Genomic DNA, 24,640 nt, shown 5'->3' on the forward strand with positions numbered 1-24,640 from the left:
TCCCAGACGCGTGATTTCTAGATCAAACACTCGAGAGCGTTAAGAAGGAAGTTGGAAGGGGTGCTTATTCGAGTCGGCCGGTCTATGTAAGAAAAGGGGGTGTCAACGAGCTGTTACGAGGGATCGAAATTGGGGGACCCACTCCTTTTTTTTTTCTGCTTTATTTATTTCTTTCTTTCTTTCTCTCTTTCCTTTTTGCCCCCTTATTCTCTGTCTCGTTTCACCACTGCCCATTCTTCGCGCGTTTCGATCTCTCTCCTCGATATATCCTCGAGAGAAAAGAGGAGAGGTATATGCAGGCAAGAGGATCTTTCGACGATTATTTAAGGAGCCCTTCACAGTTTACCTCCCAAGGAAATCAACGGTTGAAATTGGAGTGGCGGCGGGAGTGAGTCTTGTATCTACACCTTCTTCCGCCCTTCTTTGTACATATGGAAGAACGTAATACCTTTCGAGCCATCGCGGTAAACACTCACTCGCTCACGGTTCACGGCCCGATCCGATCCCTACGAATTGTTTGATTTTGGCTTTCGGTCTCGAGTGGATTTGAGCGGATTTGCGCATCGACGGGTATACAAGTAGTATTTGCTTCCATAGTCCAGCGCAAATCCGTTCCATCGAAAAGAGTAAAATACTCTTCGATCGGGGAAATCCTTTTAAAACTCTGATTACGTTTACGACCTATTATATCTCTCTTCAATTTTTTTTTTTTTTTATTTATTACGCTACGATTAATAGCGATTTTATTATACTTTGCTTTCAATTGTGCAACAATTCCTTCTACTCGATCCGCATTGCGCAATCAATCACTCGCAATCAATCACGAATTACGAATCATTTATTTATTTTTTTTTTTCTTTCTTTCTTTTTTTACACGAATGTTCAGCAAGATCGAAGGTGTTGCTTGTAATTGTGAGTATCAAATTACCGGCCGATAAATCTTTGGTGGAAATTATTTTGTAATAAATTTATTTGCTTTGCGTTGTAACTCGTTGACGCAAATCAATACGTGATAGCGACTTTATCACTATGTTCGTTTCTTTTAGAATAATATCGATATTAATCTGAACTCGCGATCTCGAGTCAATTTGTATGGAAAAAAATTTGCATCCACGAAAATAAATCGATGAAAGTTGAGAACGAAAGGAGGATTGAGATTAAAAATGGTGGACGCAGGGTATATAATTTGGAATGGGTTTTTATATAACGGAAATAAATACGACGAGATATAGCAGTGTATGAGCGTGTATTTGACAGTGTTTTTTTTCTCTCTCGTACGGCGGCACACATTATTAGAATTCGCAGTACGTATGCGATTTAAGTTGGAATGTTATATTATTGCTAGTTGCTCCGGGCGTGCTGCACTCGTAGTAACGAGCTTCACAAACGGAACCAACATTTCTCGATACGATTAATACTGAGAATCGTAAACGATTTCGTTTAACTCGGTTGACAAAGGTCGTTGGACATCGACCAGATAACGGCTCGTTCGGTGTTTCTCATAGAAAAATCAGAAAGTTCTGACTCACTGGCCGATGTCCAACGTTCCTCCCTCGTTCATGGAAACGCAATTCCCGATTTCCCTCGACGCGTGTACGAACGAAGCACGTCCGGGATACATCGACACATCGATTTAGTGGGTAACAGGTGGGCCTCTATATTACAACGCGAATTACAATGTAGAATAACATTATCATCATCATCATCATCGTCGTCGTCGTTCGTTATACAACAATCATCGTAATAATTATTATCGTCGTTTCATCGCAATCGATCATCGTGTGGTGTGCTTAAGACAAGTCGGTATTAAATATCTTACAATACACATCATCTTCCGTATATATTTATATTTTATTTATATTTATATATTTATATATATATATATATGTATATATATGTACTTTACCTTTTTTTTCATTATACATATATATACTATCTATCTATAGGATAGTCAGATTCGTCTCTTGCGTTTCATTCGCTTCTTTCCTTCTTGCCGTTCGCGTTTATCGATTGTGAGAAAGTAAAAAAAAAAAAAAAAAAAACAAAGGAGAAGGAATTTTGTTCGATAATCGTTTTATCGTGCTCGAAGTCAAGGCACGCGTCAACGACAGTGGAATTCGACGAATGTTTTTTTTTCTTTTTTTTTTGTGCTATTATCGCGTATTATTAAAAATACAACTACACTTGCTTCTCAAAAATTGCTTCTCGTAAAATGCTAAACGCAACTATATATATATATATACTCGTACCGCTTCGAAATATCGAATATGATCGTAGAAAAAATGTGAATTGTGTTTCGTTGAATATAAAAAACTAAACGCCAAGTGACTTGACATCGAGCAAACCGATGATTCTAAGGAACGCTGGTCGAGAATCGCTGCGCGTTATTTATCTAATTTATTTCTTCCTTTCTTTCTTTTTCTCGATGTTCGTCTCTTTTTTTTCTTCTACTCGTCGAGAATAGAAGAAATCGATCGAATTATTCGGTGTTTCCCGCTTTTCCTGTTACTGCAAACGTCGCTGCAATTCACGACTCGATGTTACGTTTACACATACACGAAACGAGTTAATTTTTTTAATTGTTACGATACGATATTTTTTCTTTCTTTCTTTCTTTCTTTCTTTCTTCTAATCGTCGATTGCTTGCATTTTTTATTTGTGTTTCGCGCGCGAAATTTTTATTCGTACTTAGCCTGCATACGCCACGCGCCGATAGACGAAGTGTTGCGACAGTAAACGAAAATAAAAAAAAAAAAAACCTAAAAATAACTATTCCGAATAACTTTGATCGTTTTTTCTTTCCTCTTTTTCGAAATAACGAAATGATATTAGAAATTAGAGCGCACGTCAACGGAATGATCCTGGTGCTTGTCAAAAAAAAAAGTATTAATAATAATAATAATAATATTGAGAGGAACGCGAATCGAAGAGAAATGATTTCTTTCGCGTTTATCCGCCATGATTCATCAGACGGACGTGTGGCGCTTCTACGAACAATTTGCCGTCTACTTTTTTTTTCTTTTTTTTCTTTTTTTAGCGACACGTACAAACACCGTTCAGGGCGAAAATAGGGTCTCTACGCACTGCCACTCGTACGAAAAACGAAATTAACTAATCAGGTATTGAGTATTTTTCGGATTTAGGATTGATAACGATAAAAGAGGAGAGGGTGAGAAGGAAAGTAAGTACAACTATATGAGAATGACGACGGAATATACGAGTTATCGCGAATAATGAATGGAAATATTTAGTATTTAATCGAATGAAACGAAAATTTTCTCGAAACGCGCGTTTCACGTTCAATCAAAGAAAAAGGAGGAAGGAAAAGAAGAAGAAGAAGAAGAAGAAGAAAAATGAAATTCTTCTAGAAGTGGAGCAACGAGTAAAATTCGTCGTCTCGTTGGAAGAAGAATTACGAAAAAAAAAAAAATCAAGGAGGATTAATGAAAAACGAAAAGATAACGAATAAGTAAAATAATAATAAAGAGAGCAGCGCACATTTCCGTACATATATAGGAGGAAAAGATGTTCTCGGGCGGTTTGGTTTTTTCGTAGTATCTAAACATGATTTCAATAAATAAGCTACCTAGGGCACGAGTTGTTTTTTTGGGAGAAAGGGGCAAGCGGCCCTTACGTGGCGAATCTGCGAAAACGAAGGAATCAGGGATGGTACTCGGTACCTTTTTTCTCTCTTTCTCTTTTCTTTTCACGCACGCGACGTACGCGATTTCATCGATCGGAAATACGCGTGTCGCGTGTCGGATGTAAATTCGCACGAAACGTGTATAATTATTATACGCGAGGCCGAGGAACGTACCACTGATCCTTTTCGTTGAGTCGCCGTTACGTCGTATATCGTGTACCTAACCTAGTAATACAGTCTGCAGTAGCGTCCTAAGGATTAACTTCATTAACGGTCGTAATATATAATATATTACACGCAGTCACACGCGTTCAGAGGCAAATATACGTACGCACGCAAAAAATGCACACAAATACTTTTAAGCTCGTACACGAACACGCAGTTTAAGCCGATACTCTCTCAATAATATATCTCACTCTCATTCCATATCCGAAAAATATAGATTTCTGTGTGAATTACACCGCCCGAAAGCGAATCGTATTTCAAATACATGTCGTACAAAATATTCAGAGATCCTGTTATTTATTCGTCCGTTTGTCTAAACATCGTCCAGGAATAAATTTACGAAAAATATATATATCACACGCTATCGCATTCCTGAGAAATAGCGTATGCATACCGATTCTCTGTCTCAATAAATTCCGTTTGCGTAATATGTATGTGCGTTCGGAGTAATCGACTTTCACGCACGTGCGTATTTTTTTCCTTTTTTCCCTTTTCTCTCTCTCTCTCTCTCTCTCTCTCTCTCTCTCTCTCTCTCTGTCTCTCTAATATATGTGTATATATAAATGTATATATACACGTATATATGTATAAATAATATCGATTAAGAATAAAATAGTAAAAAATTGCTTAGACGAATGGAGCAGCCGTTGATAAAATAGCGAATCGAAGATTTCGACCGCGTGGCGGAGCTTCGACATGAACGTGACACGGTGAGAACTGCGTGTACGTCGCGAGCAGGCAGGCACGCACGCACGCACGCACACATAATATTATCATACACGCAGGCAGGCAGGCAGGCACGCATGCACGCACGCACGCTACATTAGGCGGCGTAATTAGCACAGCGAGCGAGAGAGTCTTGCGCAGCGTGAGCTCTACTGCGCGACCACGCCGGAGAGTTACACCTTTTCAGCGCTCCCCTAATCCTCGGAAATATTTCCTTCCTTCCTTCCTTCCTTCCTTCCTTTCCTTTTTTCTTTCGAAAATGTAACGTAACTATAGCTGCGCTAAATTCTGTTTATCTATCGATATCTACGTACGACTAAATCAACTCTCCCTCCTTTCGATCGAGTCCGATTAACGCGCGGTCAATTTGCTCAACTTCGAGATCAATTTGAGAATAAAAGGGAATATTTCCATAGGGAATTGCGCGAAATACTTTGGTTCGTGCATCTCTCCGCGCGTGAATTGCGGTCTGTGACAGCGCTTGAAGCACGATAGCTGTCCGATTGCGCAACGATTTAGGCCGATCGCGCGCAACAAACGTACTTAATATTCTTCCATCGCTAAAATCGATCCCCTAAACTGGATCCTAAACGAATACGCGAATTCTCACGGAATATTTTCCCTACTTTCTCCTCTGTCGGTTTTTTTTCTATTTTATTTTATTTTATATTATTTTATTTTATTTTATTTTATTTTATTTTATTTTATCTCGTAGATACGGGAACTAACTTTTCTGGATTTTTTTTCTTCTTTTTTTTTTTTTTTTTTTGGGAAACGAGACAACGAGAACGATCGAGAGAGATAATCGGTGAAACAATGAAATAAGAAACGAGTAGTACGGGTAAGTTCGTTAATCGACCACCCTCCAACTAATAGTATCAAAAATTTAGCGATGGAACGAAAGGGAAATTATGGATATATCGTGCATACTTGCCTGAAAGGATTCAGTCGGGGGCAAGTGTGAAATGGAATTTAACGACGCGTAACGAAAGCTCTAGCCAACAAGACTGTCTTCCTGCAACTCGGTACGCTCCGTTTCTACGTCCTCGAGCGAACGTAGAATTTTCGTTGTTGCTTGTCGTCCGTATAGCGAGATGCGGTTGGTCGTGTGTGTATCCGTGTATTTTTGTGTATACGTGTGTGTGTGTGTGTGTGCGCGTGTACCCAAGCGAGCAGGAGACACGAGGCGAGCCAGCCAGCTTTTGTTCGTTGCGATCAATCGAGGCGCGTGCTTCGAGCCGCGTTTCACGTGGTGCCGCGTTAGTGGGTTCCTGACATCTCGACCGTACGTTCCACCAGCGTATTTGGCAGTCTGATCTCAGGTTCTCACGGATGTAGATGAGGCAGTCTTGATCGGCGAGCCAGTGCGCGGCTCAATACTTGTTGGCCTCGACGAAGAGACGGCTCTCGTGCCATCTTCGCGGTGCGGACATCTTCTCGGCTTGGCGCATCTTCCAACGATTCGAGTGCCGATAATGATGCGTCGTGTGGATCGTCTCCCTCGTGCTGTCCGCCTGTAACAGGGAGTTCTTCGTGTCCCTCGCGGGCGACGGCTTCCTCGACACCACGTACGGATCCCTCGGCCCCATACCACCCATGTCCGCGTTCACCAGGCTGTTGTGGTGATTTATGTCCGCGTGGGGATTGTACTTGATGAAATTGAAGCACTCCTGCCGACCGCGATTCTTGATCGGGTACCCGGACTTGTTGAACCCGAGATACCGCGAATTATTCACGTTTCTGTACGTCAGATACGAGCCGTTGTACTCCTCGTAGAACTGACAATAACCCTTTTGCTTCTTAAGCTGCGAACAAAAAGAACATAGAAAGGTATCTCTCCCTTCTCCGCGCGTAAGTAAAAATAAAAATGGGACAACGCGAGCTTGCTGGATTTACGCGCAACCAGAGTGGAGAGGGCGCATCAGCGGACTCGAATCACCGCCGACAATTTAATAATCTTCGCTCGCAAATTATACTTTTAACGAGGATGTTCTCTAACGTACAAGCGACGGATATAAATATATATATATAACGCGTAACCGTACCATTCGTGTGCGTATAAATTTACTCGGCCGCGCGCGATAATGAAATATGTCTACTAATTGGCGGGCAAGTGTAATTACCAGGCCGACGAGTTTCCATTTCTTGTTGAAGCAGATGTATCGCTGGCTCTTCTCAGCGAAGATGTACAACATTTTACTGAAGTCCTCGGACTGGGTCGTAAGTTTTTCTGCAACATGAAGCGTAAAAAAAAAAAAAGAAACGTTCGATTAGAAAACGAGTGAAACAACGGTTTTGGAATTTTTCAAACGAAGAAAAAATGGAGCGTGTTTGGGGAGGAGAGGAAGTGGAAGAGGCGAGAATGGTATAAAAGGAAGAAAGTTTATAAAATAATCGGGAGGTATCGGTTATCGAGGAGAAAACCGCAGGGTAGTGGAGGAGGTAACGCGGCGGTTGTGTGCGTTCGGTATGCGAGCTGGCATATTTCCGAGAAGAGATCTCCTCTCGAGGTTTATAGCGCGAGTTGTACCTACATCGATGGCTCGGAGAGAGAGAGAGGGCGAGCGAGGGGCCCTCTTCCAGCCAGTGTGTTCGGCACTGGAAGAAAGGAAGAAAAGGTTGGCTAAGCCTGCCGCCGAGGCTAGTTGGTGCTAATGAAGGAGGCACAGACCGACCGGTGTGTACTTTGCCACTTAGCGGGTCCTGTCGTGCCTCGACCCCGAACCGTATACACGTCGCGCTACGCTCGCTGTGCGCTACGCCGTGTCTCTCTCCCTTTTTCTTTCGCACCACCTATTACGAAATTCTGCCGACCGAGAAGTAGGCGTCCTTTGTTCCGGATAACCAACGGGGAAAGGAAGGGCTGGCATTTTACAGGTGCACCAAACCCGACTCCGAGCTTTCCGAACGCTCGCGCAATTCTATTCCCGACCAATTTATTCCGTCCATCTTCCATATAACTTCTCCTCTGCGTATGTACTTCTTTACGCTTTATTCTCTATTTACCGATGCACGACGAGAAAGCAGCCGAGAGAGTTGTCCTCGAAGAAAGTACCCGCGATTTTCAACCTTGCCTCGTTTTCGAAATCAAAACGTGAAAGGACGGATGCTCGTGATGGTGGGAAGGGTTCCGTTTATCCCTCGAATCCGCGTTAAATTCGCCTCGAAAGAAAAGAAAAAGAAGGACTAGTAAACTTTGGCTCGCGAGATGGGGTTTCTTTAATAGGATAGAGACGTTTGTATAAAATGACGACGTCACGATTATGAGTTTTTCCTTTCTTCTTTGTTCGCGGGCCATGCGAGAATGGGTAGGTAAGCGCGATACGTAGAGAAAAGGAAGGAGGAAAGTCTGCAGGGTGGCCCATTTGCCGGAGCCTCGTTAAATTCAAGTGGTTCTCGTCGGGTGCCTTCCCAACATCGAAATCAAGAATGTCCCCGAACTGCCTCGTAAACTCCCTCTTTCCCTCCCCTGCTCCCTTCTCCTTCCTTTTTACGTTTCGTTTTCTCTCACCGCCTTCTACCGGTCTTCAGAAACCAGAAAAAGCGCAAGAGGACTTAATCCGCGTCCCCCTAACGGGATAGTCTATATATTCCCCAGGCCAATTAATCCTCCTCCCCACTTTTCTTAATTAATCGAATTCACCTTTCCGCTCTATCTGTCCGCACCGACATCCCTCCCGGCCGCTCGATCAATTTGTCCCTTTTCACCTCGATCGTTAAACGTCCTATCTTATCTGGACGTGAGAAAAAATCCTTCTCTCGAAAGAATCGCGCGCATTTCGGCCGAGTGGATAGGTTGGCGCTACCAATCGCGAATCAAACGCGAATTCGTTCTATCCGGGAAGAATTTAATATGGAATAAACAGTTTGAAAAAAATATCGACCCGATTCGTTAGCAATTGGTCGTAAACGTATCGAAATACATTTTTATCGAGAAACTCGCAATAAAACGGGATATCGTTGTTTTCTTCCAACTTGATAAAAACTTTAGGAAAATGTATCGCATCAAGTATCGTTTAAGCCGATATCGAAATCGGGAATTGGCCGAATCGCCGCCGGTTAAAAATAGGTTGGGCGAAATGCAGGGATACGGAAATATAATGGGCATTATCAACGATAAACTTGAGTCGCAAGTATGGCAAACAAGTTGGAAACTATCGGTAAAATTTTCCCTCTTCCGTTTCGCGACGTCCGCTTTCCAATATGAAACATACACACATGTACACACATATATATCTACCTGGTAGCGGCGGAGAAAAGTACGACGATAACAACCTGACACTAATACCACGACTACTCCCAACACGCTACGTATGTACGCTTGTTTGCTCGTTCCAGTTAGCCATTATCAAACTCCTATACTTCCGATACCTAGCAGTGGAAGCAATCGCGACGAAACTTGGACGTGGTTCCTTTCGAAACGATTCCTTATCGTTATCGAGTAAAAGGGAATGGCGAGCGAGATCGTAGCTGGAGTGACGGAGCGTTACTCGCTAAACTTGGTAGACGTACGATCGGAGACAGGCGTCTCCGCTAACTTGTTCGACTGAGTTTCGCCGGTGACTCGAACGGTACAGTTCCTCCAGAGGGAATCGTCTGTCGTCGTCGGATCGAGCAACGATTCTCTTCCTACAGAATTTTCCGTAATCCGAGATTAAGAAGAACGATCGAGGAGCAATCTCGGATAAAAATGCAACGCGCGTATGATCGTAAGCGAAGGCGAAGGAGCAGAGGGATGAAGCGTTTCGCTTCGAACCCTCTGTCTTCCGTTCCCCGAGTTTCCCCCTCTCCCTCGCCGCCGTTTCCTCTGATCGGAGCCGCCACGAGATTAGAGGCTGCCAAATGAATTAAAAGCCAATTTTAATCAAAAGCGGGCACCGGCTTTTAGGCACGATTACCCCCGATAATAACTGGTAGGATGGGCCAGCGCATAAGTGGGAAAGAGCGAGACAGAAGGAAAGAAGAATGGATCCCATATATTACTTCTACGTGCTCGTCGCGATACAGGAACCGATTCTCCGTTCGTTATAGGTTCGCAACTAATAGCTTCTTTCCTCTCTCTCTCTCTCTTCTCGCTCCTTCTCTCTTTACAAGGACCGAAATACCTCGTTCGAAGATATCGTCGATTTGTCGCGAAGGAATCCCCACCATCACCATCGTTTCGCCGAGTTTTAAATTAAAAACGAGTCGAGAAGATTTTGTTTCTCTTTTCTTTTTTTTTTCTTTTTATTTAACGGACTCGAAGAAACGGGTATAACGATCGGGTGGATCGCGGATGCGCAGAAAATTTCCGTATTTTTTCGCGAGGCGAATAACCGGGTTGAGAACCACTGGAGCGCCACAATTACGCGGCGTCGGCGTTATGAAAGCTATAATATGACGCGAAAGCGAGTAGGCCGGTACCGACCGCGCAAGAAAAGAAGGAAAAAACGGTGTATAACCGCGGTTCTCGTTATAAAGCTGGCACGTATAATAGCGATCCCGTCGTTAACACCTAAACGCACGATTGGCCAACGCACGATGGATCGCCCTCCGCGGTGGGAAGCATCCGGCGTGAACGCGCACCAGATTACAACGGCGCGCAAATGAGAAGAATACATAACCTATACCGGTTGTCTCCCATCCGGCCGGTCGAAACTGTGACAGGTGAAGCCCCTGATTTGCTCCACTGACGCGATAATCGTGCCTCTCTTCGTGCCCACTACAATAATTAAATTCCAACCCGGATCGTTTTTTTTTATTTCTCTCTCTCTCTCTCTCTCTCTCTTCGTTCTTTCAGACGTGGTGAGATATCGCGCACGATATCGAGATGCTACCAGTCATTTAAGAAGATTGAAGTTCCTCGTAGGCCGATTACGTTCGTTCAACGTGATAAAAATGTCACGGGGATCGATGTAATTACAACTATTATCCGCTTCGACGAATGCCACTCTGCTTTCCAATCGGACGATAACGAGAGGGTAATTATCATTGTTCGTCTCGTTCTCCAATAACCCTTGTTCGAATCGAATTCGACGTGCCGACGAATTACACGCATAAAAATCTACCTTTCTCAGCCGAATATACACGAAAGAATATACACGAATGACGAAACGACGATGGATCGATGGTCGAAGAGAGAAGGAGATGGTGAAACTTGAGACAATTAATTTTAACGCGGAAAGTATGGGAACAATTTTTAATTTTCAAACGGCGGCAAGTTAATTATCTTTGGAATCCACACCGACACCGAGCAGGAATTCACGAAGCCGCTTCGTAGCCCGGTCGGCAGTTAAGAGTCGAAAAGCTGAAGGACGCTCTCACGGTGTCTGAAAGGTTGGTGCAGCGCGAGTCGAGTCGGTTCATTTCACGAATGGAGCTTGAGTAATCGCCACGAGAGAGAGAGAGAGAGAGAGGAGAGTAACGGAAGGAAAAAGTGGAGGCAGCGCAGCAGCAGCAACGGCAGCAACAGCACCGGTGCCACCAACCGATGAAAGAGGTGGAAAAGGAGGAAGAGGTGGACCGAGGTGATGGATCTTGGGGAGGTGCAGACGCGGCGCAGCGTGCGGCGCGAAAACTGGCTCCTCTGTTTGCACAAGCCTTCTTCCCTCCTTTTAGACCTTCCTTTTCTCCCCTACCTCGTCCGTGAAAGTCAGAAAAGGAGCCGCCTCGCGCTCACGCCACGGTTAGGGCGGACAGCTTCTTTCTACTCCTCTCCTCCTCTACGGCTCTTCCTTTCGGAATTTCAAGATTACGCGAAATCGCTATTGGAAAAACGGAGATTACGTATACGGCACGGTTGAAAGGCGAATTTAATATATGCGAATTTAATATATTCCAAGGATCTCCACACCGTGATTACATACATTTGCCGCGAATGCAACAAATCTCGGTAAACAAGCGAATAATTGAATAATAAATTCAACTATGCTTCTACGTTTTGCATACGTTTCGCCAACCTATCCGCGTATTTTCGCGTTTCATAAATTTTAAAACCGCGCATTCCATTGTTATTCCACCGTATTCTCGACAAAAGTAATTATTTAAGAACAATAACTCGACTCGTTAAGGTCGATCGATTAAGACTCGACCCGATTTAATCTAGATCGCCATTACGAATTTGATATCGGAAATGATGATATTTTCCCTTCGCGGGAAAACACGAAGAGCGTTATTAGAGCGTTATCGAGCGTTATTTCCTCTCCCGTCGATATCTTAAACTCGATTTCGATACGACCGTGAACTCGGATCCTCGTAAATAAGCAGGAAAGTACGAGTTGGTCCAGACGAGAGGCTACAGCGAGATAAATGGCGTCTAGTCGAAAACAATCGCGACAAAACGCGATCGCTTTTTTTTCTCGTTTCTTCAGACCGCTATCTCCCGCGGAAATAGAGGAGTTGGGTTATTAATCCCAGGAAGATAAAACGGGGCCCAGGACGGCGGTTGGTAGCGAAAGCGGGCGGAGATAAGTCCCCTGACCCTAGGTCGATCGATAAGCATCGCTATAAATTGAGATGTTTAGTGGCCCAGCTTTGGACGTTTATTCGTTCGAAAGAGTACCTACACCGATTCGGAATCCTTTTCAGTCTTTACGAGACTATCGATCGGCAGAGATAATGTCACGGTCGAGCGCCTCCTAGTGTCGGAGGCCGGACTACTCGATTCGATTCAATTAACAGATCGACCTATTCTCTACGATGACCACACACGTTGCAACGATGAATTTATTCGAAAGCCGTTTAAATGCCACCATGTCGCGTGGTTGCCCTCGTTTCGAATAGTTGACGATAAACGGCCGACTCGACCTATTATCTATTAATAAACTTTCGCCATTTTATCCTGTTATTTATCATCGCGCATTTTCTCGAATACACGTTACCCGGCCTTTGAATTTCGTAGCCACGAAGGATTTAAAACGCGTAAAAACGAAAGCGAAAATTTAATCAACCTCCCGCCGCGCAATCTGATTAATTAATGTTAAATTTTACTTACGGTAAGGGGCATTGTGATCGGTGCGTTCCACGGCCTTGATCAAACGGCCCATCACGGTAACATTGCCGCTGCTGCAAGTCGAGTAGAGACTCACGGAGCGCACCATTGCCGGCACCGCCCCGCACATCACCACCTGCAATCGACCAATAATTTTACACCTTCGTGTTATACGTCCAATTTTTTTCTTCTTCTTTTTCGTCGAAACATCTCATAAATTATCACTTGGCTATGTGTTATCGATCAAATTCCTTTCTCTTTCTCCTCTTTTCTTGATAAAAACGAAGCTTAAGAGAGTTCAAAGTTCGAAATTTCAACGTTTACGTTTGGAAAAAGTTATATAAATCAATTCGATGAAAATAAAATTCAGGAATCCGCATTTCTTGTGTTAATCGATTAAAGCGACTTCGTACGAATTCCACTCTCATATCCGTGAATAACAACTGCAGAAAATAATCTCTTCGTAACTCCTAATAACGAAGATATCGAGATAAGAAGATTGGAATAACAGCATCAGGATAGTATAATCGATTCTCGATGTCGGAGAAAGAATAAAAGAAGAGAGAAAGAGAGGATAGGAATTCGCGAGGGTTGTTCTCAGTTCGACGACCAAATCGTTAAAGACGTCGCAACTCCTTCACGACTCGCGGGCAAGAACATTTTTACGACAGATTCGCATATCGTGGGATCGAATGATTCGTCGAGCCGTTCGCGCGGATCCTTTTTGCGATTCGTTCGTGCGAATAAAAATCCACGAAGGAGAGGAACAGTCGTTACGGCGGAGACCACAAAAGATGTATACCGACAAGATTTGTTAACGAGCGAACACGAGCTGTCCATTAATGGTCGTAGAATCTGACACTTCTTTTATTTCACGAATGGCGCCGTAACAACGTTACGATAGCAAAACTGCGCATCTCCTCCGCGCTAGCACTTGGATATTCCCTTCCTTGTGCGGTTAAGTCGTAAAATATCTCCGTCTTTAATTTGATCGCGCGAAACTTATTCTTCGCTTATTCCTCTTATTCTTCCTATTCGCTCTATTTTAAACTATCTATTTCTCGTAAGTTTAAAAATTCCAACGATTCAACCTACGAACTTGTGTCGTTATCGTAACGAGAACTTATTATACCGTTTCAATTTCTCCTCGAAATTGACCACGATTGAAAGTACGGAGCAAGACTGACCACTACTGAACTCGTTGCTTTCGTATCCTTTAAACGTTAAACGTACGGCTGCGGTCGAGGATTTTTCCAACGGCGAGGTTGCTGCACGCGATGCATTTTCACGTAGCCGCATTGCAGCAGTCTTGCAACTCTCGTTTTTCCGATTAATTTCATCGTCGTTGTGTACGATTCGATTGCGATTCGAGCAAAAGTCTGAGATAAGAAGAACGCGATAAAGTGATTTTAATCGCGAATCGAATCGAATCGCAAAGATTCGATTCGATGCGTCGAATCGTTTATTAAATTCTCACCTATTTATCGTGCTTGTTATATCGTTATACCTCTATACATATACACGTATCAAGGCCGCGCGGTGTCGATTTATAAGAGTATTGTGTCGCTCGATAATCAGAACGATAAATGCATAATCAGAGTTTAACGGGTTTGAATATTCTTCGATTCTCGGCCGACGTTGTAATTTCGAGGCAGATCCTCAGCTGTTACATTCCAGAATTTCCAGGATGTTGAGACAACGCCGAGGAGCCTCCAGTGATATCGTTAAAAAAGAAAATTAATTTCATCGATATTTCGTATAAAAAAAAAACTTATACCGATATGAAACTTCAAAGTTCAAGTACGGGAGGACTTGGGAGGAAAGAAAAGTTTGCCGCATAATTTAGTCCACGAGGCTGGAAACAGGGCATTAGAACGAGAACAGATGTAGATAGCCTCGTTTCGTGCGAAATGGAGACCCAAATTGCAAGGTAAATACCACTGGCACCGTACCGAATGAGAAACGCGTGTAAGCGTTGAATTCTAGCGCTAGTTTTTCGGCTCGTAGAGCACCAAGATCGGCTCAAGATCACGAGAGACGAAAAAGTTGGAATCGAGAAGAGCGTAGAAGAGAGTTATCAATTTATGGTTAAAACGTAATCGTGGATCGGGAAAGCCGAATAATGATAACGAGTTGGTGGCACGCGATTCGGGCAAAGGTTCGCCCCTCTTTCGTGCAACGGGTATCTTCGATCTGACCTAGTCACTAGGTTCATGTACAAAGAGCTGGCACGTATCCGCTTATGTATCCGTCGAATAAGTATGCAAGTTTACGGATTCCGCACGAACGTGGCCAAAGCCCTCGTTCAAATTTTACACGGCTCGTTAGAGGCAACGTATCTAGGGCAGCAGTATTTCCCTTAAACTATCGGCATACAGCGAAAACACTGCTGGCACTTCTCGAATTCTTTTTTGAATACGATTCTGGAACAATCGTATCTCCCCTCGATACAGATAACGTAAGGATGTAATACGCGTATATTCACCGTGGAAATTTTTATATCCAGGATATCGATAGTTTCGTTGATAAACGGTATATCCATTGTTTCGAACATGTTTTCTCCCTTTCCTCTACAATTTTTATCGAAATAATACGAAAAAGAACTTTTCCGAATATTATCCATCTATTTTTACGCGTATGATTCGTAGTTGAACTTTCGTTGAAAAAAAAAAAAAAGAGAAAAGGAAAAGAAGGAGAATAAAAATAGAAGTATAAAGTTTTTTTTAAAAACGTCCACTTACCATCAGGAGGCACAAAATCTTCGCTAAAACGGCAAGCTGTGGTAACCTGCAACAAACGAAGAATACATCCGCGTTAATTATCGCTTTTCTTCGTTTCAAATGGTAAAACGAGTAAGAATTATCGTTAAATCTACGACTGGCGGCACTTGTTGTTGCGATATTTCAATTCGTGCCGCGCAATTTAATCGTTCGCGATCCCCGCCAAGTGATTTATCGTATGCAAATAAATTTCTCCTGATTATGGTGTATCCCACCCATAGGAGGATGCTGTTAGTGGTAGTAGAAATTGAAAATATAGGATAATATAGTAACGGAACGCGTCTGACGGATAAGGAAAACGTATATGTACGAGATAATTAGCGGTGCGACTAAATTACAGCGGATAGAATTGTAGACTACAGCTAGCTTCACAATTCAATCTTTCTTTCCAAGGAAGGCAGTAATTAATATTTCTTCGGACGACGAGACGTCTAAAACGCTGCCCTCTCCCTCCCTCCTCCCCGTGTAATTTATATATTTCTTTTATGACGCGCGTTTGACAGGCAAGTCTGTAGTTTCTCCATAATATAATAACTTTCATGCCCGGACGTATAGCGTTGGTTAACTCCGTGGCTGCTAATCGGATCAAAAGAGCGACGCGTTGAATTGGTGAAAATTGATTCGATTAAAAAGGAAACTGTTATATTATCGTTCGGAGAACATGTTCGTTTCGATACGAAATAACTCGTCAATTTTCCTCTTTCGTACGTTTCTTGCGCACTCTCGTAACGACACTCAACATTTTGCCCACTTCGACGAATATCTCGAGAACAGAGTAAACACGCGATCACCCGGAAGCGTCGTATAATTTCGCATCAACGGCTGCGTTATCGGTTTAATAAAGAGTCGGTTTCACTTTCCACGGTCTATAAACTTTCTCGTTGATCACTTCTCAAACGTCGTCCTCGAACGTATTTAATCGAGAATCAACGATTCGATTCCCGTTGCGTCGCGCCGATCGATCGTATCACTTCTATCTTTGTTCCGTCGGATTTACAAAAGGAGGAAATTAGGAAAACGGTATATTTATGTGTATTATGTATATGTACATTTTATATATATTTTATAGATGTATATACATACATATATATATATATTAAATTTAACGGTGAAGATTGACGGCGCGGGTCGTAAATAATAAGCAAGAGTTGCACACGAGATACATGTGGTGAGCCACTGGAACGAGTTGCGTAATGCGAATGCATCTCGTATTACAGAGAACACAGGTGACCGGCGAGTGGAGCGGCAGCGATCGCGTCGCCAATTCGCTCGTTTTAATTCGGTCGATCGGCTGGCGATCGAGAGATGAGCGGAGCCCCTTTCGTTTCGCCGTCATCCCGCCCACCTCGCTCGGATAAAATCCACCATTTGCGCCCCGAGAAAATTCCATTGCCGCGCCAATGCCGTTAAACCGTTTACTTTATTTTCCCCGCGTTCACTGAATCTTCGTAGAAAACGATAGTAAACCCTTCTATCGGATTGCCCGCCGACTTGTTACCTCTCCACACTCGATGCAGGTAATTTCATTTTCTTGGAAAACCTCTACTCTTTTCGATTGTGTTCCCGCGAGATGCATGCTTCCTCGACGATTGAAAATCACTCGATATCCGGTGTCGAGGAGGATCTCGAGCAAAGGAAAGTAAAGGGGTATCGTCGAAATATTTTCGAGAACACGTTCGTATTTATGGAGAGGGAGAGAGAGAGAGAGAGAAAAAGAATTTAATCCGTTCCCCTCGTTCTCAAATTATAAACGTACAGACATTAAGTAATTAAAATGGAAACTCGTTATATCGAGTCGTAATGCGTGGAGCGTGGTCGACTCGAGTTTCGTCGTGGTTTAATTGTGACTACCACATCGCCTCGGAAAGTTTAAAAACGAGCGCGTTTTAAGCCGAGCGAAGAACGTGCATCTCGCTTGCAAACAATTTGTCATAAATTGTTATGCGAATTCGTGAAAATGTTTTAAAAACATGACGAAATGAAACGGCGAAAAAATAAATGTGAAAGTACGATAAATGATATTTATTATCGCGAATCGACATTTGGAATCGATGCGAGGAATGCGAATATAAAGACGATATGTGACGAAAAAGAAAAATTCGATAGCGAGCACATCTTGTGAAATACCTATAATCCGTTAAACTCGTCGAGTTATCGTTTAAAAACGAACGAATGGTAGGAACGAGCGTCAACATAATTTTTTTAAAGCTCTCTATCCAAAGCGTTTGCAAGTCTTTTCTTTCTTTCTTCCTTTACTTGTCGCGATATCGGGTTCGCATAATTGCAAAATTATCAACGTTTTCGCTGACAGCGCAGCGTTAACCCATCTTATTTTTAAAGAGCATGGATCGAGGCGCGTGTGTAAAGAATATACTTCTCGTCGTGTTTCCACGAGCGACGACAATCCGTGACATCGTAAGGTGTGGGATACATTAATATTGAAATTTCTCAGCGGTGATTACGTAACGGAGAAAATGTTAAAACCGTTGAGCATCTGATTGGTAGCGAGGCGGAAGGGGGGAAGAGGGTGCTAACACGAGGAAAATTTCTAACGGCGTAGACTATGTGGCACCAGTGGCGATAAACAGCGGCACGCTCTCCGTGAAAAATCCAGTATTTCCAGTATTTCTAGTATTTCGAGGAGAAGAATCGTCGAGGCCGAACGCAAAGGTGGGTCTTCGGGGCGATTCCGCCATTACGAAGACTCGCATGACGTACGTCACGAGATTCGAGGCATCTCGTCGAAACAACGCGCGTGAGCGCGATGCAAACGCTCCATCTTTCCGAATAATTTTTAAATAACGAATATAAATATCGATCATGGCGATAATTCGTGAGAAAATAAGAATAGGAATAGGATTGGTCGCGGTCGGTAATAATTTTAAATCTGTGATAACTCACCAAATCGCCTTAAACATATCTGCGCGTCACCACTCCGAAGCGTGGTCATCTCAATCCATGCGCTAAGCAAGAAGAATCGTGACACTGATCCGACGTGAACGGTGAAATATTTTCTTTTGATCGCGTATCCAGCAAATCACCGAACCAAACTAACTTTTTATTAGATTTGTAAAGGAGTCGACAGAATTTACGGCCGTAAATAAATTTCACACCGTGGAATAACGAGCTCGTTCGATTAACGACGCGTTAAACGGGACGCGTTTTCGAAACACCTTTTTAAACGTGATACAAGAGGAAAGAGAGGAAAAAACAGTCGGCTCGTAACACCACTCCGCGGCGCGGCGATCGATAAATTCGGCGATGCTCCAACGAGTTCTTCTGCCTATATATCGAGATTCTCTAAGAATTGGGCCGGATTAATCGAAGGCAGTCGTAACGATGAACGGTTGGAGGTAAAACGGTGCGTGTCTTTGTACGAAGAGAATCCTCCGTTGAAACGGAGGGTCAAAACGGGTGGACTAGTTTACTGGAGCGTCGCGACTAGATCGATTACGACTAGAGAATTGAAGTTGAATCACTGGAAAGTGTTGCGAGCACTCGGATACGTTTGACTAGATCGCGATCGAGGAAGGCGGAAAGCGAGGAGGACGAAGAGAGAGCGGCGCGATTTGTTGTCACTGGCGCGAGATCAGCACGATGAATGTTGGCGAGGGTACGTACGATCCGGCGTGACATCCCCGGCCACGTGGGGACTCATCTAAAGGGGATTTTAGTGGGGATATTTGTCGCCTACCGCGTGAAAAACTGCCAACACTTGAATAGGCCCCGGCTCGTCGATGAAAAACGCGGCTACCGACCCGACGCCGATGGCTCTCAGCTGGACACCGCCTGTCGGCTAAATGCCCCGCGTCGATGTCGTGGATCACCATCTTTTCGTCCACCCCAACCGCGTCGTCTCGGTGGTCATTCCCTTCGCAGCCCTTTTATTCCCCCGTTACGAAACTCGCGCGCGAACTGCATCTCGCGTAGCTAGGTGTGTGCGCCAGTAAAATCGTTGACGTTGAAAAATTAAGGGAGAAGAGGATCGAAAAGATTTTATCGCGTATATATATATATATATTTGTATATATGTGTACGCATGTACGATCGTGTGTACAACCGCGATTATTTTCCTGGTGAATATTTCCAAGCGTATATATACGTATACGGTTTACCATGACTAACGACGATAATTTCTCAGCTTGTAATTTATTTATTACTTCCATGTAACGCCCTTTAGTCGCACGGATTTCCCTCGTGACAAATTGATCGGTCCCCGCGTGTAAGCTGTAGCATAGGAAAAGCGAAGAAAAACACGGACGTCTCTATTGAAGAAACCACGAAATTTACTACCTTTCCAGCAGGCGAGGCGAGCACGAGCCCACGAAAAACTCACCTGGCGTCGCGTCGACAATGCCGAAACTCCGGAATGTTTCTTAAATAAGCGTGCCAAGTTGCGACAAATCACCGTGGCCGACAATGAATTTCAGGAGGCGGCGGCGGCGGCGGCGGCGGTAAATTCTCGTGTCCGATCGTTGTGCCGACGCGCGGAATGCCCTGCGTTTTAACGTGGACGAGTAACGCGATTGATCGAACCTCTATAAATTCCACCGCTGAAAGCCCACCACAAATCATTCGTCCAGACTCAATTTGCGACCCGAGATCGGATATCGTTCGCCGATTCGTCGTCAATCGTGACAGATTCTCGATACCCGGCCGCGATGATACGCGTACGGGAAAACTAGGTTGCGCGTTCTTCCTTTTCGTTTCTTCACGCGTCTAAAAATCGTTGCGCCAAAATTTCTACAATTTTTCCCGTTCGAGGCACGCCAAGGTACGTTTCCTTTCACGCGAACGTTATCGCTAGGACTTGTCACGTCGTAAAACTCTAATCTCTTCGGCTCAAAAGGGTCTTAAAGTCTTTTGACGCTTGAATTTATCACTCTCTCTCTCCCTCTTTTTTCCTTCTTTTTTTTCACCACGAAACATTCTAGTTTACGATCCCCTTCTCTCCTTTCGTTAATCGCCATTTAAATGTACCTTCGACAAACGTAACAAACGTTCCGCGTAATCGCGGATAACACCTAGATTTGAATTCAACGTTCGAATAAGGCTCTGTAATAATAACTATCGTTGCGGAACATGACTAATCTCGTTAAGTTATTAGATGACTTGTCTCCAACGATACATCTCGGGCGAGCGTTTGTCATTTTTCCAGCAAAAAGTGTTACGCACAGCGCGGCACGGAACGAATTTCGGGAAAAAAATTTCAATTTTCGTAAACGAAACAATTAGTTCCGCGAAACGTCGAGTCATCCCGACTTTTCGCGAGATTCGTCGCTTCCGTGGTTGGTAACGCAAGGCGACGCCAGGTTGCGATAAACTCGGCAGTGACAGAAGGTTTTTTCCGCGCGCGGCGCATGCAAATTATCCGGTTGATTGAACCAACCATTTTCCGTTGCACGACGAGAGAACACTCGTGACTGGAGACTGGTGGCAACGTGAAGTGGCAGATAGGCAGCCGTCGACGTAGCGGCCGACGACGAACGGGCTACGTGGAACGGGCAAGGAGGAGACGAGCGCCACGGACCGAACGCGTATCCTGGAACGTTACACAGAGGACCGTCCTCGTGCGTCAAGTGTTCCACGGTCGAGAAGACAACCTGGAGCAGGCGAGAGGAAGAGCGGAAACACCGAACGAGAAAAGAGAAGAAAAGAGAAGAGACGAGGATGAACGAGTAGAGAGGAGCCACGCGAGAAGAGTACACGACGTGGTTTTTGCTACGAAGCCGCGACGTTCCGCCGGCGTCACATTCATTCTGACACGCTCCTCGTCACTCTTCTCTCTGCTTTTGCTTTTTTCCCCTCTCTTTCTTTCTTTCTTTCTTTCTTTCTTTCTTTCTTTCTTCTCCCATCGCCGATTCGAAAAAACCATTCGATACTCGCAACGCAACGAGGGGAATAAATTCGACGTAAAAATCGTGTATACCGATTTCGCTGCTAATTTTCGGCTCCTCGAATTTTAATCGATCGTGCGCCAACTCGCTCTCGCCTCTCGTGCAATTCGGTAAGAAGGAGAGAAGGAGTCGGTCGGTTAACGGTTGTTTGTAACGCGGCGGCGACGGCCAAACTTTTGTTTTCCCATCGAGCCCGATCCCAGCGAAGTATAGTACAGTTTTATTGGCCACGTAATTCTCACGTCGCTTCTTTCAATCCCTGCCGTATATTTTTTCACGGTTGGTGTCACCAGAAATAGCCGGCGATGAATCACCGGGAAACGGGATCTTTTACCCCGTCGATCAAGTACCATCGAGCTGTTCCCCGCATTCCTGCCGTTTTACTTAAGGTCTACTTAAAAGGGTTGGATAGCCCGAAGGCTCTTAGGGCGGATATCGTGTTCGAGCCGAGAGCGAGAGAGAGAGAGAGAGAGAGAGAGTTCTCTCGAACCGAACAAGGCGCATCCTGCGGGATCATTCATTTACTCGGCTCGTCTCGTTCGTTAAGCGAGCGCCAGTTAAGAAGGCCACGGTTAATTGAGTTTTAGGAATTCATTTGGTCGCCGATAACCTGCCGGTGGCCTTCTCTGTTCGCGTCTCCCCTCCCCGACCAAACGTCTGGGAATTTCTCGAACGAACGACGATATCTCTCGTTGGACAAAACGCCCTAATCCCAGTTTGTACGATTAAAAATCGACTTCTTATCTAGTTTTAAGCGCGTCGAATTTTCTCGACCCTTGTCGAACGAGAATTAATCCGCAAAACTAAAATAAAATAAAAGAATAAACGAACGATGAAACGAATAGAGTGGTTGCATAATGCCACGATTCGATGTTGTTCACCCAGCGACGACGAGCGCTCGGTGTTTATATCGGTCGGGTAGAAAAAAAAGGTAGAAAAAAAGTAGCAATTCGTGCAATGGCATATCGCTTGAACTCATTAGCCGGTTAGCGCGAATATGATTCATCTACGATCGCGACAAAAGGGGCACGAAACTGGCGTTGCGAGAGTGACGTCAACGATGCGGCCACGTCGATATTAATATTACAATCGTGATTGTCGCGTTATTCAATGAACCACGCGCGTTAACGCTTATCGAAGGATTCGAAACGAGTAAACGCGATGAAAGGTAATAATTTAAATTTACTCCTTACGCTTCTACGTAAATGGATCTCGTAAGCGCGCGTTTCGAATTTTATCATATTTTAATCGTTAAATCGATCTCGTTTTTGAGACAACCGTTTTAACAGGTAGTTTCGAACGTCGACGATCAGAAATTAACGTTACACGAGCGAGAGCAAGAGCGAGGGACAAGTGGCGAGTATTAAGTTGGGTAAACATTGTCGTATTTTCGCGAATATGTTTCTCTTTCATTAGCTTCGAGCCGGTCTTCTTTGGGTTGGCGCGCCGCTGCTATTTACAGAGAAAGATCTAAAATTACGCGAAAATCGTTAGCGGGACTACTAAGTGGTCCACCGATTTATTCAGGCAAATGGAACGAAAGGGAATAACGCGTCTGTCTCGAGGTAAACGCGATTCATCTCGTGCATCGACCCCATTGTTTACCCCGAGCATCACGTACACCGTATTTCCAAAGTATTCGTCGACACTCGTCGCACTTTCCTATCTCGAGAAAAGGTGAACTCGACCTCGAGATCGATCCACGAGATGCGCGATAGCGAATGAAGCTAGAAATGAAAATAGAGAGAGAGAGAGATTCGTTCGCAAATTGACACGGTCGAACTCCGTATCCGGATACTTGGCGATATCCCGTCATTTATCGTATTTATCGCAGCGTGGAATAAGCGTGAATTTTCATCGCGAAGAAGAAGAAGAATAGCGAAGAAGCAACAATAGCGTGCCAATCATGAAAACATTGTTCGCGGTTGAAAATGGGAGCCGTTTCACATCGAAGCAAGGTGAAAAGAAAGTTTTTATCTCTCCGAGAAGTTATCGCGGTTCGTTCTGGCTCATCCACGCGGGCATTTGTTGTTCGGCCCTGTAATCTCTAATGGACTCTATGGGCATTTAAATAACCATCTCGCCCACCCACCATCACTTAACTCTCTCCGTCTTTTCTCCGAACCCTCTCGCTATCTGTATACACCGTGCGCTCTGACGACACCGAGACAACTGCTCCTCTCCCGGCCTTTCCATTTTTTTACCGTTACGACCGCCCCGACACCGGTGCTTACCATTATTTGCCTTCGTCCTACGTGTCGTCTTCACGAAACATTCACACAATCGGCGAAAGACAGCGTCCGTCGCTCCTCCGACTCCTCCGACTCCTTCGTCGGAGTATCGACCGCGAAGGGGAGAGGGGAAGAAGAGAAAAAAGAGTGGCGGAGGAGGAGGAGGAGGAGGAGGAGAAGAAACGATTCGGTTCGAGATCGGGGCGAGACGTAGGAAATTGGACGATACGACGCGACGTCGAGTAGCGTTTCCTTCGATAAAATCAATGTCGAGAAAGCCACAATTCCTCCTTCATACGTAATATCGACGATGACTCAGTCGAGTTAGTCATACGAAACTGGGAGCCGACGAATCCGCATAAGAGCCGGTGCACTTTTAGGGCACTCTCCTGGCAACCCGAGCCAACGAACCGAACTTGGAAGCCGGGGCTATCGATTCGCCGCCCGATCGTGCCGATTACCACCGCTTGGCAAATTCTTCTGAAAAGAAAATTCAATTAGGAGAGGGTAGCGCGAAAACGGAGAGAATCGTCTTATGCGCTTCCTCCGATCTTCCTCGTCGCTCCGATATTTCGTTAAACGAGATGTATTCCTGCGATCGCAGCCGAGTTGACACACGTTTGAAAAACGCGCGGTGAATTCTACGCTCGAGCGAATATTATTTTCGGATCGCTTACGTGTCGAGAAAAGCATTCGTACGACGTAACGAACGTTTAAGAATTTCCGATAAGACGGAAGCGTGGGAGTGTATACGCGGAGATAAGCCCGCGGTATGGAATTCGCGTAATCGTAATTTTTAGGAATTTCGTAGAAATCGGTCGCGTGGAACGCCCTCCCCTCCCTCTCGAGAAAAAAAAAAGGAGAAGGAACGTTACGCGAAGCGATTCTAACAACGCGCATAGCGACGTTGCTCAACGTGACCAATAATGCGGATAATCCGATGTTTGCTTAACCCAGAAAAGGGTTACGATATCGGAATCGTTATCAGCCGTTCATCGGTATTATTCTCGACGGTTCTCGATCGTGAATTAGTGATAACTATTAATCGATATCGCTTCGAATTCGATTACTAACACGAAATATATTTTCTACGCCTTCGTATATTTATGAAAATCGTTCGAAGAAACAAGGTAATAGCTCGAGGCCGATCTCTCGAAAGACTCGGCTTT

At 44.4% G+C, this 24,640-nt stretch overlaps 1 protein-coding gene across 9 annotated transcripts in view; it reads right to left on the reverse strand.

The window, feature by feature from the left end:
* Positions 1-1,229: 1,229 nt before the first annotated feature.
* Positions 1,230-24,640, reverse strand: part of LOC108004314 (fibroblast growth factor 17) — an 81,627-nt gene continuing 58,216 nt past the window's right edge. For 7 of the 9 annotated variants that reach the window (XM_062087141.1, XM_017067117.3, XM_017067120.3 and 4 more), the window contains exons 2-5: positions 15,305-15,350; positions 12,567-12,699; positions 6,718-6,824; positions 1,230-6,399 (exon numbers count right to left, since the gene is read on the reverse strand). In XM_062087141.1, the coding sequence (XP_061943125.1) occupies positions 5,968-6,399; positions 6,718-6,824; positions 12,567-12,699; positions 15,305-15,350 (718 nt within the window). In that variant the 3' untranslated portion in view covers positions 1,230-5,967. Of the gene's footprint in view, positions 6,400-6,717; positions 6,825-12,566; positions 12,700-15,304; positions 15,351-18,244; positions 19,651-23,474; positions 23,935-24,640 lie in introns of those variants that run through there. The other 2 variants (XM_028669970.2, XM_017067119.3) reach the window with 2 other exon arrangements.

Source organism: Apis cerana, linkage group LG1 (genome assembly GCF_029169275.1).
Source record: "Apis cerana isolate GH-2021 linkage group LG1, AcerK_1.0, whole genome shotgun sequence".
In the NCBI taxonomy this organism is placed as follows: domain Eukaryota; kingdom Metazoa; phylum Arthropoda; class Insecta; order Hymenoptera; family Apidae; genus Apis; species Apis cerana.